This window comes from Camelus dromedarius, chromosome 20, assembly GCF_036321535.1.
Source record: "Camelus dromedarius isolate mCamDro1 chromosome 20, mCamDro1.pat, whole genome shotgun sequence".
Lineage (NCBI taxonomy): Eukaryota > Metazoa > Chordata > Mammalia > Artiodactyla > Camelidae > Camelus > Camelus dromedarius.
The window spans coordinates 15,915,680-15,933,465 of NC_087455.1; the positions used below are offsets into that span (position 1 = coordinate 15,915,680).

At 41.7% G+C, this 17,786-nt stretch overlaps 1 protein-coding gene across 2 annotated transcripts in view; it reads right to left on the minus strand.

Annotated features, from left to right (window-relative positions):
• Positions 1–9,659: 9,659 nt before the first annotated feature.
• The window catches only part of DEPTOR (DEP domain containing MTOR interacting protein), a 130,473-nt gene continuing 122,346 nt past the window's right edge, over positions 9,660–17,786 (minus strand). For both annotated transcript variants that reach the window (XM_031439556.2, XM_010988416.3), the window contains one exon: positions 9,660–14,961. In XM_031439556.2, the coding sequence (XP_031295416.1) occupies positions 14,833–14,961 (129 nt within the window). In that variant the 3' untranslated portion in view covers positions 9,660–14,832. The remainder of the gene's footprint in view (positions 14,962–17,786) is intronic.

The following is a 17,786-nucleotide window of genomic DNA, read 5'->3' on the forward strand; positions in this document are numbered from 1 at the left end:
CCATGATCAGGACACAGGAGTTTGGGCTGGCATTTGGAGGGACTTTTGGAGGGTTCCTGCTGTTCTCATTCTCTTGCTTCAAGTCCACTTTGCTGGGCCGTCTCCGTCAGGGCTGACCCCTTGGCCAGCATCACATGAAATTCAGTCTCCAGACTGAGCCCCTCTTCCTGATTCCATCTCTCTGCACTCGGCCCTGTTCTCTCTTTTGGCTTCTGGCCTTGCCGTACGTTTTCTCACTCACACCACGTCTCACTGATCCGAGCTTTCAGTACTTCCTCTTGAGCTTTGCCTCTTGGTTCTCTCCTTCCCCACCATCCTGCACCTAGTAAAGTCCTAATGGGCTAATACATCATTGCATCTAGTCTGGCCCCTGAGGCCTTACACCTTATCACAGGCTCTGGCAGGAGGCACCTCTACTGGTTCATCCCAAACTGATGTAGGAGGGAGTAAAGAAAAGCACTGGTCCTGAAGTCAGACTCGCCTGGTTTATGTCCCAGTTCTGCCATTATTGTCATTATGCGAATCTAGGACTTAACCCCACAGCAGAATGATGCCCCATAGCTTTCCCAAAACTCCACAGACAATTCTGCAGATTTGTTTCATGTGTGGATACTTACTTCTGCCTTATTTGGTAATGAGTTGCTTTCATATAACTAATTTAAAGAATATTGGTTTCCCTTCTCTTCAACATCACTGTATTAGTCGGAATAAGATCATCTATGCTACAATAATGAATAAGCCGATAAATCTCAGTGGCTTAAACAACCAGTTTATTTTCTGCTCACATTATAGCCTGATGTGAATCAGGAGGCTCTCCTCCAGAGCTGACTCAGGGATCCAGGCTCTTTACACCACATGGCTTCTCTAGTGCAGAAGCATTCTCTTCTAGCCCATGTAAGAAGGAGCACAGGATTTCACTGACTATGCTCCAGCCAGCCTTGGCAGTGGTGTACGTAACTTCTACCCAGACACCACCGGCCAGAACTGAGTCGCACCGCCCCTCCCAGACTCAAGGCAGGCAGAAAAGGATAGACTTCCTGTGTGCCCAGGAAGAGGAAGCAGGATTGGTGATCAAGAATCCAGTTAGTCTACCCCAAATCACATTTCCCAGTTGGTGTGTGCTGAAAATAAAACTGCATAATGTTATTATACACTTATTATAGTAAGTGTAATGATATTAAGCCAAGAATATAATATATACCAAGCATACAATAAGCTCTTTACATGAACTATCTCATTTAACTTAATCCTCACAACAATCTCATGAGCGTTACAAGGATTAAACAAGATAAATGTTGTGGTAATGGCTGGCATCAGTAATTATTCATTTCATTTTTTTGGTGCATTTCACATTCCACAGGACAACCACCCAAGTTAGGACGTTAAAATAGCATACTAGTACTGTCTTTAATGCCTGTGTCTGGAAACGAATCGTTTGTTCTGGAGTTATACGATGGGGCTGTGGGGTATTCCAAAATGGGTCGCTCGGGTCTTCAATGGTAAGACATAACAACTGTGTAAATAGAGTTAATATGAAACAAACACTTACAAGGGCATAAGGATGAGTCTGCTTGAATTCCGTGATTTAATTTAACCAGGGTTGATTCACAAAGACATCAAATGGAAATGGAAGGATGTTCTGGAGGATATTGCCTATGACAAAAGATCGTGTGCTCGCTTTGTATCTTTTATTTTATGTACTAATTCACTTTTTCCTTGTCTAGGTTATAACTTTTGGCTTCATCTCCTACTTCAGAAATTACGACAGCCCCTGGGCTCGTCCCCTGATTCCCTTCTGTTGCCTTGGTGCGGACCTTGGCTCTATTTCTTGCTTGTCATCCAGCATGGACCCACCAACAGACATAGCCTCCCCACATGGATTCTCCAGTGCTTCCTATTACATAGTTTTGCACCCATTTTTATGCTTGCCCCATTCCAGCCAGCATCCCAGAGATAGACTTCAGCATTCGTAACTGCTGAAAGAGGCTGCTAGAAGCTGATAACGAGAAATAACAGATTTTAAGTCAAAATGGGGAAGGAAAGAGTAAGAGAGAAAGTCGGTTGGTGGTTAAAGGAACAATGGGCAAGGAGGCTCAAAAGGAAATAGCCTTGCACTCCAACTCACAGTCAGCATAAATTTTTTTAAAAAGGAAGCTTTCCTCGAACTTAGTCTACAGTCTGGACACTACCCGTAAAGAAACTTTTCACCAAGAAAGGAGAATATGGAATGAGAAGCCGCGTGAGCACTGTTTTTATTTTTTGCAATTGAATTCCCTTTGGGGTGGCAGGGGTGAGGAGTCGGGGGAGCTCCAGCAGGCAAATGAGAGGCAGTTTCTGTTCATACAAGGAAGGTCTCAGCCCCCACAGAACCCTACAATTGTCTGGCCCCACCAGACTCACCCAACCCCACCAATGCATGCTTTGTTTCTGGACTTGCTCTTTTTCATATTAAGAGGTTGACATCATCCAAAGGCATCCACTATATAGGGGATGTGAACAGAAGCCAGTTCCAAGGAGTAAGAAGAGGGTTCTTCAGCCCTTGGATGAACGTGGCGGGAGGGGTGTGTGTGCATTCTGTTCCTGCTTCACACAGCTGGGAGCTGAAGTCAGGAAGCCCCCTAACAATTATGTGCATTGTGTTAAGCAACCGTAAATATGCAGAGCCGTTGAGCTTTTCTTGTTCTGGGCACTAATGATCTTGGGTTATCAACAGTCCCTTTCTCTCCTGAGAAAATCTGTCATAGTCAGTAACTGCGCTAGGATGTTGAGGTAGCCTTCAAGAGTCAGAGGACATGTTCCCATTTCTAAGTGTAAACTCCAACATACTCTTCTTGACTTCTAACTCATGTAAGAAAAAGCACCACAGATCTAAGAATGAAGGATTTGTCAGGAATTAAAAGGCAGCAGCAACTCTCACAACCTGCATTAAGATGAGTTTCATTTCTTTTAAATCTGTGTGTGTGTGTGTGTGTGTGTGTGTTTGTGTGAACATTCGTGTGGGAGTCCAAAGTCTAGCTGTATCACAAAGTCCATAAATGAATCACGATGCTGTACACCAGAAATTAACACAACATTGTAAATTGACTATACTTCAATTTTAAAAACTAAAGATGGAGTTGATAAAACATTGTGAGATGCGTTAGAAAATGGTTACTTGGGACAATGTGCACGAAATAAATAAAACACTTAATAATGTGCATAAAACACTTCACATGGGCACAGCACGTAATGGACACTCAGTAACTACCACTAGTATCATTGAGAAGCACTTTCTAGAGGCCTGGAGTCCTGGAGATTTGCCTTGATTTCTTTTATGGTGGGTCTGTGACCTAAATGTCTGTCTTTCTAAAAGAAGGTGTTCCAGGTACACACACACACACACACACACACACACACACACACAATGGAATACTACTCAGCCATATAAAAGAATGACATTTTGACATCTGTATGAATGGACTAGGAAGGAATTATGCTAAGTGAAATAAGTCAGTCAGAGAAAGACAAATACTGCATGGTATCACTTACATGTGGAATCTAAAAAATACAACAAACTAGTGAATTTAACAAAAAAGAAGCAGACTCACAGATACAGAGAACAAACTAGTGGTTACCAGTGGGGAGAGGGAAGGCGGGAGGAGCAAGATAGGGGTAGGGGATTACAAAAAAAAGAAGTTCCCTTTGCCTCTCCCCTGTCCTTTCTTCTCTCTAAGCTCCAAGAAAGACGCCAGATTGAAGGTCTCCTATGCTCCAGCAGGTGTCAGTCTGACCTCATGGGAGGACCTTGGGAAAACTTAAAAAACACACAAGCCTGCTCCCAGGAATGAATGAAAAGGAGAGTGGAGTGTCTTTCACAGGCCATCTGAGAAATGCGGCAGGAAAGAGGAGGCATTAGCAAGACTTCAAAGCCCACTTCCATCTCAGGAAAGTACACTGCACATTTGAGGAGATTTTTGCAAACCCATACTTTCATTTAACAAACATTTACTGAGAGGTGACTGTGCTGGGTTCCTTACTAGGTCCTGGAGCTATAGGATGCGTTGATGTAGTTCCCGTCCTCTAGGACTCCCAAGTGATGTTTTGGTTGCCTGGCTGTAGTGATTAGCACTTAGCATAGCAATAGGAGGCATCTATTATTATGTGTTGAATGGATGAAATGAAATGCATGCATGAACACAAAAGCGTCTGAGGGGGTCCGCTTCTTCCAGAAGAGCATGTAAGAAGGAAGTTGGAGAAATAGCCACTACATGCCTAGTTTGGGGCCAAAGGGAACCCTAAGAATGAACCAAATGATAGGCAGTGATGTCGAGAAGAGACAGGAAAGCAGGCGTGAGCCCTGATGTTGCTGGAGGAAAGTGAGCGTGAAACAGCTGCCACCAGGGAAGGGGAACCAGCTCCAGATCCTCACCGCTCAGGAGTGTGGTGCTGCCTGTGGTCCCCCACAGCATCATCACGGAAGCAGAGTGCTCTCACGTCTGGCTCTAGATGGTTCTCTGCCACCACGAGCACGTGGGATCTTGGATTTGGGGGCAAACTGGTGGCCGCAGGAGGCAGATTCCATCAGTAGCCAGAGGGACGAGGTTCCAGTTCTGACCCACCACTTGGATGTTGTGTGACCTTGTGCCACCGAGAGAGAGCTCTTTGCCTATAAAATGAGGGTTTTTACTAGACCCTACCTTATGGAGTCGTGTGAGGATTAAATGAGATCCTCCAGAGAAGACATGATGTATATTTAGAGTGCAATGAATGTTAGCTCTTACTATTATTATCAATTTTTCTAAGACTGCTTCTCCATTCATAAAATGACAGGGTAAACCAGCAAATGTACAAGGTCTCTCACTGATAAAAAGAGACGATTCTGATTTCACACTTTTTTTTTTTCCAATTATATACTAAGATGGGCGTGTGGAGTGTGGGCAAGCCAGTTCTCTTAAGCAAGAAGGGAAGCAAAGCAGGTGGGCTGACAAAGTGAGTGGATGACTGTGTGCTGGTGATGAGAAATATTACGCACTTTAAAAGTAAGACGGTGTACCACTGCCTCCCATTCCCTTTCCAGCAAGGAAAGCACCAGAAATGATTTTTCACATCTGATGCAGCTTAGATTGGCAGAAAGAAAATCTGAAAAAACAGAGGTTCTTTGTCTCACATGGACGGGCGTGTCTGACGTCCGCGGACTGCCGTCTTCCTTAATCTCACAGCATTTCTCTCCCTTTCCTGCTGGGAACGGCCAGACCTGGGGTCTCCCCACTTCATCATTAACTAACTTTCCTGTTCCCATGTCACACGGTCCATGGGATTCGCCAGGGCAAGTGTTGCACTTCTTCACCTTGCATGGTGGCAGAAACATCCAGAACTTTTAAAAGCTGGGCTCATCTCCCAGTTTTGGCTACACTCACATTCACATTGTCAAAGTTGAGGTAACAGAACCAATGCCCTTCTTCTCTCTCCCTTTCTCCTCCTGACTGTCCTGTCCACCTCGAGTCCCATCCACTCAGATGGACCTCCAGAGGCATCACGAGACACCTTCATAAAGTTTATATTAACAATCAGCCTTTGTGGACCCAGGCATTTCAGACTTCAGGAAGAAATGAGTTTAATATTTAACCGCCAGGGAACAAAGGGGATTTAAAATATGATATGGAGTCCCAGGAGGCAATGAGAGTCAGAATAACATGCGAAGGGAAAGAGTCGTCCAAATTCCGGATGGAAGAACAGGAGACATTTTGCCAAGTTCTGCACAGAGCTCTCCATTATTTTGCTCAGAACCTTCACCAGGCGTCCAAGGCAAGCAGCGACCCGTGCCTCCACTCCCTGCCTGCACAAAGCATGTGCTAACAGAAGCACAAGGTGCTGGTTTTGCTTACATAATTCCAGCAGGAATCTCCTGAACCTCTAGGCTTGGGAAGCTGCCCACAGAAGACAAATGAAATGATGTCTCAATGAAGGCGTGCTCAGGAAAAGAACCTCCTTTATAATCAGGACTAAGTCTCCCATATATCCTGGGAGACAGTGTTTGCTGTGAGATGTAAGGCCCAACATTTGAAGACTTTTATTGCTTTCTTAACAGGATGCTAAAGTGCTGGGATGCTTGATAAGGTAGTAAATAGCTAACACCACGCAGTTTTGTGAAATTATTTTACACGAAATCTTGAGTTTTAAAGATGATGCTCAGTAAGTTATTTACATATAATGTTTAGTTTCAAGAGGTAGGTAGCGGAAGAAGGACAAGAATCCAATGCAAAATTGTTTTTCTCTCTCCCAACTGACAGCCACGAATCCAGAGCTAAATTTTCTACCAACCTGTGGCTCTCCTTGCTCCTCAGTACCTGAGGAATAGAGGGACAGTGACAGCCTGGATGACTTTTTATAAATGTAATCAACTGAACATACAGTTGATCATATCTATTTTTCTAACCCTTCTATTACCTAGTCTTATAACAGTTAAAACTAAAATGTGTATTGTCGATGATGAAAATATATGTGTACATACAATATATAAAGACAACCTTATAGATGAATGAGGGTCTTTCAAGATGTCAGATGATCAGCCTGGTATAGTGTGATAAAAATTATAATGGCTATCATTAGTTATTTTTGGAGCACTTAATGACTTGTTAAGTGCTTGTAAGACCTTTAAATGTACTAACTCATTAATCTTTAGAATAGCCTTGTGAGATTATTTCTCAAAAATGAGAAAACCAAGGCACAGAAAATCGTGTTAATAAGAGAACTGGCTGAGCATTTTGGGGGCCAGTCCCACGTACAGGTTAGTTGGCATGAGTCTAGGGGAACGTCATAACTTTTTCTTTTCCACTTAGTAGGCCAAAACACACAGCAAAAATAAAACAAGAGAAATAGCCAATTATTGATGATTATGGGTCTGGTACAACGATAGGCATTTTACGTGCATTATCTCATGTGATGCTCACAGTCGTCAAATGGGGTAGGTATTGTCATCTTCACTTTACGGACAAGGATAGTGACGCCTAGAGAGGTTCAGGGACTGGATGCGCTCCTAAGTGCTGGAGCTGGAATCTGAATCCAGGCCTGTAAGTCTCCAGAACTCTTAATCCCCACGACCCTTCAAGCTTCAGACTTGTTTCCTTCACCTGCAGTACTCTTCAAGATTTCTCTGAGGCTGGCTCAATCCTATCCTTTAGGCATTAACTAACTAACTAACTAACTAACTAAATTAATTAATTAATTAATTAAAAAATCCAGCTTGCAGAAGCTTTGGCTCAGGGCGGTTGCACTGCATACCTCCAGGGGGCGCTGTTCCCAGGGACGGTAACGTAAAAGGTGCCCCACTGGAATCGAGCAAAGTGGCAGCCGTTTTCGCTGACCACCACGTGAAATCTGGCCCTTCTCTATCACCCCATCTAGTTTCCTTTACTTCTTAAAACTCCCCCCATCTAAGATGAGTTATTTTATTTATTTAATTATTTTCTGTGTCCCTGTGATGTTGTGATTCATAATAAGACATGTATATTTGTCTTTTTCCCATTTCTGGCAGAGTTCCTAAAACCCTTGGAATTTCCTAAGTGAGGAGAGCAATAAAGGTGTCTTGTGTTATGTTAATCAGTGACTTTCCAAACATAGCTAAAGGTGGTGTTGCCAGGAACCAACCACAGGATTAGAGGGTTGGAGCTTTCAGTCCCACCTCCCTGACCTCTGGGGAAGGGAGAGGGACTGGAGGTTGAGTTGATTATCAACAGCCGATGATTTAATTAATCATGTCTATGTAATGAAACCTCTATTAAAACAAACAAACAAACAAACAAAACCAAAAGGCTGGGGCTGGGAAAGTTTCAGGGTTTGAACACACGGAGATGGGGGAGAGTCGTGTGCACTGAGAAGACGTGGAAGCTTCGGCCCTTCCCCACACTGTGCCCTATGCATCACTTCCATCTGGCTGCTCCTGAGTTATACTTTTTTATAATAAACCAGTAATCTAATAGGTAAAACATTTCTCTGCGTCCTGTGAGCAGCTCTAGCAAATTAGTCAAAGCCAAAGGAAGGGTCATGAGAACCTGATTTATGTCCATTCGGTCAGAAGCACAGGTGATAACCCAGGCTTGCCGTTGACAGCTTAAGTGAAGGGGAGGGGCCGTCTTGGAGGACTGAACCCTTCACCTGTGGAATGTAATGCTCTCTCTGAGTAGGTAGTGCAGAATAGGATGGAATTGCAGGACACTCAGCTGATGTCCGAGCATCGCTTGGTGGTGGTGGAGAGGGAATCCTTCTCCTTGATGGAATTGGGTGCAGAACTCCTTTCAGTCCCCCAAGAGTATGTAACTTCGTATGGACTGGGACCTTTCTTATTTACTGCTGTTGGCTAAAAGACTTAATGACAGGCCCACAGCAGGTGCTTAATAAATTATTTTTGGATGTTTTTGAGTATGTTATATGACTTACAATAATCCTTGCCTCATCAAAATCACAGAGTTGATGCAGGGTAAATTTCAAAGACATCCTAGGTATTTTGAAGATATGGATGTACTAAGTTAGGATCAGAAAATACTTCTTACATTCTTTGTGCTTTAAGTTTTATGAGCTTTGCAGCAAATTAGGATTCTCAGTATCATTGACCAAATACACATTTGACAAAAATTAAGAAGTTTCAGAATGTAGGTGGTGGAGGAGTTACTGATCAACATCTATCACTTCTACATTTTGGGTGGGCATCTATATTGGTTCAACCACTTCAAAAACTAGTGAGATGTGACCTTGTAAAATTAGTATTCACATTTCCTGTGACTTGGAAATTCTTCTCCTGAGTGGATACCGAAGAAAAACTCCTGCTGTCATTCCCAGGAGATGGTATCAGAATGTTCACAGGAATCCTTTTTATGACAATGACAACAACGATGGAAACAACCCAAATGCCCACTGACAAGAAAGCAGACAAATAATTTATGAAGCTGTAAAAAGTGCATTCATTACAAACACACACACAAATCTAGAAGCATCTTAGTAGTGTCTTCCTGAATGAAAATAAGCAAGTCCCAGAAGTTAATATAAAACTTGATGCTCTTTTAATGAAGTTCCTTAAAAAAAAAAAACCTAAGCAATTATTAAGAACAAAAAGAACAAAAGAACGGTAAACTCAGAATTCACTCATCACTGTGCTCACTTTAGGTAAGGGAAAGTGAGGGACAGGATTGGGAAAGAGACAATAGCTAAATGTAAGTTGTCAGTGCTCTGATTCTGGGGTTGGATGGTGAGTTTGTGGTAATAAAACACCTGTTTAAACACCAGAATTCATATTCCCACCCCTCCATGGAGAGAAGACTTCTAGGAGAGAGGCCCAAAGGTGACTTCTAAAGGATGAGCGGATTCCAGTGTCCTGTTTACTCAGTTTTGTATTCCCAAGGCCTATATATTACTGTCCAGCAAAACACAAGTTTCTTGAATAAATGAATGAGCAAGTGAATAAATGAGAGGAAAATGTAAAGTTCATTTGGTGAATACTGAGTGTAGTCTGAATTTACCCTGCCCCCTACATATATGGAATTGTGTAACTGACTTCCCAATTATTTGAAAATAAAAAAAAACTAACGTACTTCTCAAAACAGTAACCAACCACATAGCATTTTTCCATACAGACTATTCCGTAACTCATCAATAACTACGTAGGGAGAAAATGATTCCAAATCAAATACAGTACAGAAAAAGCTTTTTAATGCACTTTTTTTTTTCCCTTCAGGCAAAAGGGCTTCAGAAAACATCCATCATTAAGTAGTTTTACAAATGGCACTTCTGGCTACATTAGAGAGTTGGATATGAGTCCCATGTGTTTTCTCTGATAGGTGTGTTGTAGATCAGCTTTATAATGCAACCCTCTTTTAGGATTAAAAAATGGCTAATTTGTTCTAAAAGACAAGAAAAGCTGAAACCCTAAGGTCAGTGTTTTAAAATTTTAACATTTATTTCATGCTAGACTGTCTATTTTCATATTATAATTTTAAGTATTTTGCTATAATTTGTAGGAAAGGGAGAAAATGAATTTCTACCTAACTTAAAAATAAACATATATATTAAGTGCATATATTAATGCATTTGACAATACCATATACTAACTTTGATCATGAACTTCATTTTGGTACACTGTGGATTTATGCTTTTGGTATTGGACGGAGGGAAAACATATTACCACTGGAATTCTGCCTTAAATGAGTAAAACCATGGGCAGTGACACCAATAGACTCTAACCAGTTAGCAAAACTGAAATGTTCTAGAGTTATTCTGATCATTTATAATCAAAATGACACAGGATTAATATTCAACAGGAGAGAATAGTGAATATATGTTAATATAATAGTTAATGTAATGAAATCAGGTGATTTTCACAACATATTTGAAAGGAATGAGTATTTGGAAACAAGAGACTCTATTCTGGACTGAAAGCAATGATTTGTAAATGATTAATTCCCACCACTCCAATGCAGTCACCTTTTATAAGGTAGTGTGAGGCTGATCGCATCTAATCTACTCAAACATGGATATCTTCTTCATGTTGCCCACCCACTTGTCAACTAAATTTATCAGTTTATACAATTATTTAACAGAGATTAATAAGAAAACATCAGATCACAGGACGAACCCCAAAGGCAGCTGCATTTTTCTCTCTACAGCTGAATCAACCAACATGGCTTTCAAATTTGCACTGACAGCACATACTATGCTAATGAATTCACAAAAAACGACTTCCATCTCTATCACGAATACACAGACCCATTACAGAAACCCTGAAAAGTCAAAAGTGTTTTCTCTAGGAACAAAGAAAGCCATTTCTTTGAACTCTCCATGAGTGAACTCTCACACACAATATACTGATAACACACAGACACGCATATGTAGGAAATAAAAGCTCTTAGAAATACGCTTACTGTTCATTTAGAATAATTCTTGATATTGCAGTTAGGAATGGAGTTTCTGAATTTTAAAGCCGTTCCACTGTCAAAATATCATACAAAATATTTATTTTTTTAGTGATGCGATTTAACAACCCAAGGCCTGAGTTAAAATATACACACTTTGCCGTCACAGGTACATGGCACAATTGCATTGTATGAATAACCCAAAGCCAAAGGCCTATTTTCACTGCACTACCCTCCACTGCAGGAGGCGAGACTGTAAGGGACATAAGACTGGAGGGCGGGGGCCTGGTGTCTGGCCGAGGCTCTGGCCCCAACAAGCCTCGTGGGTTTGGGTGTGCCGCTTGACCTTTCCACACCTGTTTCCTCCTCAGCAAAATGAAAAGAATAAAAACCGTGCTCTCCATGGCTCCATGTAACACTATTATTTTAGGATTTTCTGACTTTGAAGTCTTCATTAGGCACGGGGCTTTATCCACAACTACATGTTCTATTTCTACCCAGTGGTTGGTCGTAGTGATTTAATCTGGATAGCTGAAGCCTTCCAGTAACTAGGGAGCTTCTTGGTCCTTTACTCAAAAACCAGTGAGTACCTCCTCTTGGGGGATTGAAAATGGCCACAGATTCTTAGCAGCTCCTCTCACCAAAAGGGAGAGTCTGTTTTCCTTCTTGATTCTGAGCTAGCTTTGTGGCTTGCTTTGGGCAACAAAGTGCAATGGCAGTGACACTGTGTGACTTCCAAGCACGTCCACAAAGGATCTTGCAGATTCCATTCTCTCCCTCTTTGAGCTCTTGAGGTCTAATGAGGAAGCCTGGACTAGCTGTGGGGAAAGGCCATGTGAAGTGGAATTGAGGCACCCCAGCCAAAAGCCAGATACATGCACAAAGGCATCCAAGGTCAGCCAGCCCCCAACCAACACGCTCCCTGACCACAGATGTTTGTGTGAACCCAACCAGTACCACATCAAGCAGTGGCTGGTCATCCTAGCAGATGGAGCTCTGCCCAAAGGCCACCCCATAGGATTAGGAGCAAATAAGTAGTGTTATAAGCTATGTTTTGAGTTGCTTCATTAGACAGCAGTGGATGGCTGACACTGCTCTGTGTCAGGAAATCTGCTGGGTGAAGGGGATACCTGGGGAGGAAGACAGGTCCTGTTCTGCCCATGCTTAGCGTGTAATTAGCGAGTCAGACATGAAATGGGACAAATCCAAAGTCTATGTCATCAGTGCTATAACCACAGGAGGCTGGTGTTTAAGGGTCCATGGGAATTCAGAGAAGGAACATCAAGCCTAGAACTACATTGTTGGTTTCTCAAAGGAGATAATATCTCAGGGGAGTTCATAAGACAGATATTTCCAGGCCAAAAAGGGGAAAGAATAATATTCCAGGGAGGAGAAACCACATGTGCAAAGGCCGGAGGGAGCTAGATCGGAGCCCCTAGGAAGAGAGCATCCAATTTACCTGCAGGGTGGGGATGTCAGGGTTGGGCTGGGGCTACAGGTGATGCTCTCTTGGCCTTAAGTAGAATTCTCTGGCATTTGACCTTTAAACTGAGGGTAATGGGAGCCAAAGGAGGAAACAGTTCTTCCTGTCTTCCTTCCCCTCTCCCTCCCTCCCTCCTTCACTTTAGTGTGCATCTGAGCAAAGATGTCAATGACATTCTCTGAATCAAAGAAATTTCACAGGCAGGAGGCTGCGTCAAGTAAATAAAGACAGAGGCTTCTCTGGTGCTTAGATTGGCTAAAGGGAAGTGGTATTATGCCAAGTTTCAAGACGACGGGCGTTAGGAGGTGAGTAAAAAGGACAAGCAGCCGGCAAGAAGAAGATGCCACTCCTGAAAGGCTTCCCCTCTTCTTCTGTCCATTAATGAACACCCGGAGACAGAAGGCATTTAGGATGCATCTTTTAGAGAGTCATGCATTTGTTTAAGCCTCCGATTTACTAGCTGCGTGTCCTTGCGCACGTGACTCACCTCTTTATGAGTCCGTTTCCTCAGTTGTAAAATGGAGACGATGACAACACTGACGTCACAGGTCAGTAAGGACAGGCAACGCACAGCTTTAGCACAGCCCTGGGTACAGAATAAGCCCTCAGAGGAAGGTCCCTACATGGGGAAAGGCTCGGGGGAGAGGCCAGTGGCATTAAATACACTCGTGTCTGAATCCACGCTCTGCCGCTTGGTAGTTCTTGCAACTGCGTGAACTTAGAGACCATTTTAAAACTTGCTCAGACTTGGTTTCCACGTCTGAAAGATGAGGGTGATGATACCTACTTTGCAGGGCTGTGAGGAGGATTAAAAGAGAACATGTGTATATGTAGCGCAGAGCCTGGCGCACAGTATAAAAGCACAGACACACGGAGGCGACATTATTTCTCAAATGTGGACGGACAGCATTCCTTTCAGTCATTTTGTATTACTTCAAAATCCTATTCTCTGACGAAAGCTACAGATCAGAAAAGCGGGATCACCAGAAACATACACATGTAATATCTTTTGCACAGTATGTCTGTTCCACCAGTGCCATTACATCATGATAACCTATCACCAAAAAGTGGCAGAGGTCCAACGTTCCTATGTTATTAATACATGATAAGAAAGTAAGCTTGCCGTTCAGAATGTGTTATAGGAAAATAAGAGGAATTGAGCATTCTCTGACTCCCTAATTTGGCACTGGGAGGAATTTCCTCTACACACCAAGCCCCTAAATGCATTTTTTTCCAGACCAAAAAAAAAAAAAAAAAAAAAAGTATACATACAAATGAGCTGAAAAGTTACAAATACAAGATGGTGCTTTTGGTGAAAAAATAACCCCAATGAACAAGCAGCATGTCATGTCATGTCCTTAGAATATGTTACCCTAGAAAACTAGTAAAAATTCAGGCCAATAAGGCAATTTAGTTTCAAGTTTTATCACATATGAGACAAGCTCTGGAATACTTCACTTAAAAAGGGACAACTTCAAAGTGAAATCTTGCCAGAGGCTTGATTTTGAATTATATGTGTATATACAAACTTGTCTGTTTTGACATTCAACACATTCAGGATTATTTCTAGAAGCTGCTGTTGCTGATTGACAGAACACAATGATTTAGCCTCAGAAAGAGAAAACAGAGCACATAGTTTTAAGTAGTATCTCCCCACCTACCCCACCCATACCATCATAAAGTTTTTGTTTTCTGACCAATGCCATAATTGAAAACACATGGTAAATACGAAAACAAATATATGTATGTATATGCATGACTGGGACGTTGTGCTGTACACCAGAGATTGACACGTTGTAACTGACTGTACTTCAATTAAAAAAAAGAACAACAACAAAAAAAACACATGTTAAGTAACAAGTTGATACTAAAGGCAGGAATTAAGAGAAAGTCCATTTTTGATGGCTTTCAAGTATCTGAATGCTTTAGAACCTTCAAAATGACAATTAACAAGCACTCTTCCTTTGGATGTTGCTTTAATTTGAAGTTCGGTGAAATCTAGCTCCCTTAATAAACAGTCCCATGCTCATTTTGGTGACAGTACAACTTCAAGTCTGTAAAAACTACTTTATTGACTCCCATGAAGGGGAATTTAGCACATGGCTGTTTTGGCTAGAGAAGCATTTCAACAACTTTCTGTGAACTAAGATTAAAAAAACAACGGATGAGAACTGCAAACAGAAATCAAGTAAGGCAATGCTCCTATGTAAAAAAAATTATTTCTCAAACTTTTTCTACGTTGACAGAAGTTGGGATTTTTCTGTGTTTTTTTTTTTTAAAGATGTATTACCTGGTTCTTTTACATTCAAACTGAAACAGTGTATGAAACTCAAATTAGGATGTGTATATACGGAGAAAAGACTTGTACGTCCTAAGCCATCCATCTATATGAAGTCTTGTCATCGCATGGCTCTGTGCTCTGCCTCTGATCCTCCACAGGCCACAGGAAGGGCGGGGAGGGCCAGTCGCTCAGCACTCTAACTCCTCCATGACCTCCATGACAATCGTCCGTGGGCCCGTCAGAATCAGGTTGCTCACGGTCCGGTAGTCTACATGCAGCACGTTCAGCCCATTGACAGAGACGACAAACTGACAGACCTAAACGAAAAACAAAACGCATCTCTTATAGCTCCCAGGTTTTCACACACCTAGAATAAAGACATTGTGTATCTTTAACAGGTAACTTCATACATTGGTACCCAAGGGTGCCCAGACTGCAACTGCAATTTAACAATTTCCAAGAAACTATCCTTTTCCTGGAAGGCAATGTAATAGAAAAAGCATTTGGTTTAGTGTTTTACCAAATGGGGTTTAAATTCTAACTCACCCACTGCTGGCTTTAGCTAGGTTTTTAAATTTCTGAGCTTTATTTCCCTCAACCCTAAAATAAGGATGAATAATGATAACAACAACAACAACAACAATAATAATACCACCTACCTTATAAGATTGTCGTAAGAATTAAACAAGGTGAAGTACATGAAGCTTCTACTCCAGCACTCTGAACCTATGGGGTACTCAATGTCTTTTCATAGTCACAGTGTTTATGGCTGTTTTTATTCATTTGAACTCAATGTATAGAGGGACTCTATGTTCCCCCAGTAGTCCTCTTTTACACCTATTATTCCTGCATGATTATTAATAATTTCTCCTTTTAGTTGCCACGTGTCACCGTTGAGATGATAAACTCCACATACTTCCGTATTTCCCATCCTTGTGAAAATGGATGGGGCCAACAAAGGTCAGCTTTTATACCAAGTGAGTGTGAGTTTACCTGTGATAGGACAGAGTATTACAATTAAAAAAAAATAAGCACCCTTCAGCAATGAGCGGCCATGCTGGATGTGTCATAGTGAGCTTGATACTGGTCCACAGCTATTGCCTCAAATGGAGGGACTTCTCTTGAGGTTGGGGGTGATGTCAGATGCTGGGTGCTTTGCATTTAGCTGACACAAATGAAGGTGGTATACCTGCTGTGTGTCTGAAGAGGGGGTCACTGGATGAGCGATTTGTTTATGTCACTCAAATAGAAAAATGGAGAGAGACACAGGTCTCCAGCTGTCAGTGCAGAATGTAAGTGATAGGTACTGATGCTAAATGTAATAATATTCCCAACACCCAAAGATGCCCACAGCCTAATCCCCAGAACCTGTGAATATATTAGTTGACTTGGGGGACAGGGAATTAAGGTTGCAGATGGAACTGGATTGCTAATTAGCTGATTTTAACATAAGGCTTATCCAGGTGGGCCCAATGCAAGCACAAGGGTCTTTGTAAGAGGGAGATAAGCAAGTCAAAGCAGAAGTAGGAAATGTGACAACAGAAGCAAGAGTGACATGAGGAAGGCGCCAGGAGCTGGGGAATGCAGGTGGCCTCTAGAAGCTGAAAAAAGATAAGGAAATGATTCCCCCTTAAGAATCTCCAGAAGGAATGCAGACCTGCTGACCCCTTTATTTTAGACTTCTGACTCCAGAACTATAAGGTAATAAGTTTGTGTTGTTTTAAGCCACCAAGTTTGTGTTAATTTGTTACAGCAGACGAATGAAGTGATGAATAAATGTGTTCATTGCTGAATGAATGAATGTATTGAGCAAAAAAGCACAACTAGGATTGAGCCTGAAGGATTTCTGGCTTCTTATAAATTATCCCATTACTTACTGGGAAAATAAAATAAGGAGGAAGAAAGAAAAGACGACAAAAGGGAAGGGAGAGAAGTTGCAGGGAGGGGAAGGAAAGGAGGGATAGACTGTTTGGCTGAGATTGATTAATTTAATGAAGCTGTTACCGTGGCTGTTAGCCTCCAGCTCTAACTCTCCCTCTTCCTTGAGGGAACATAAGATGCAGCTGTGGAGAAGTGTTATCCTTGTTTTACAGGAAACCACCAGAGGAGAAAAAAACAAGAACCCACCAGAAATGGTTAGAGTGGCCAAATCCAAGATGGCGGAAGAGCTGACCTTCAGAAGACCCTGAGCCTCATAATATATTAGCATGCTAAATGACACGCCCACCAACACCATGACAGTTGACAATTGTTATGACAATAACATGACAGTTGTTATGGCAATAACAACTAGAAGAATCCATACGAGGACTGAAAAGGGGTGCTGCCCCAGTTCCAAGCAAACTACAACCCTATTCTTGAGAAGTCATGAATATTCCTCCCTCTTCTTACCTAATTCCATCCCCTAACCCCCGGCTCTTCTGTATCTGTGGTATCCCAGCCTAAGTCCGGGGAGAAGTGGATTTGCAAACTAAGCTCCCACTTCTCCATTCTCTGGCTGTTGAATAAAGTTTGGCTGTTTTGGTCTCAGCCTTGGTTTCTATTATTGGCTGTGCAAATCCGAATTGAAAAAGAACCTCCCTGCCTGAGGCCTGGGATTTTGGCTGGGATAGGGCCCAGGTAGGGGTCCATACTACCAGCTTGGTCACAATATCCCCCATATCTGTTTTCTCAACCTCATACTTTTTTAAGTATAATGTCTGAGAATTAAGGTGCACGCCTGCTCCAAATTTATTAATAAATTAATGTTGATGACACAAAGAATATGAAAATACTAAAAGACTTGAAAATCACCATTTTCTTTTATTGTTTTCTGAGTGGGTAATATCCATGGAGAGTCAAACAGTGTTAACATAACAAATAATATGAAATATAAATAATATATAATATAAATGTGAAATATACAAATTACATTTTATATTTTAAATGTAAATATGAAATAAAATGCTGTATTAGTAAGTCTAAAAATATCTATACATATTACTTAGATAAGCCAAAACTGGAATGTATTAAAAGGGCAGCTATGTATTTGTGGAAAAGACATAGGATTTGGAATCCAGTGACACAGATTTAAGTTCGAGGTTCCTTTGTTGGATGATCTTAATCAAGTTACCTGCCCTCATCTACCCATCAATGACATCAT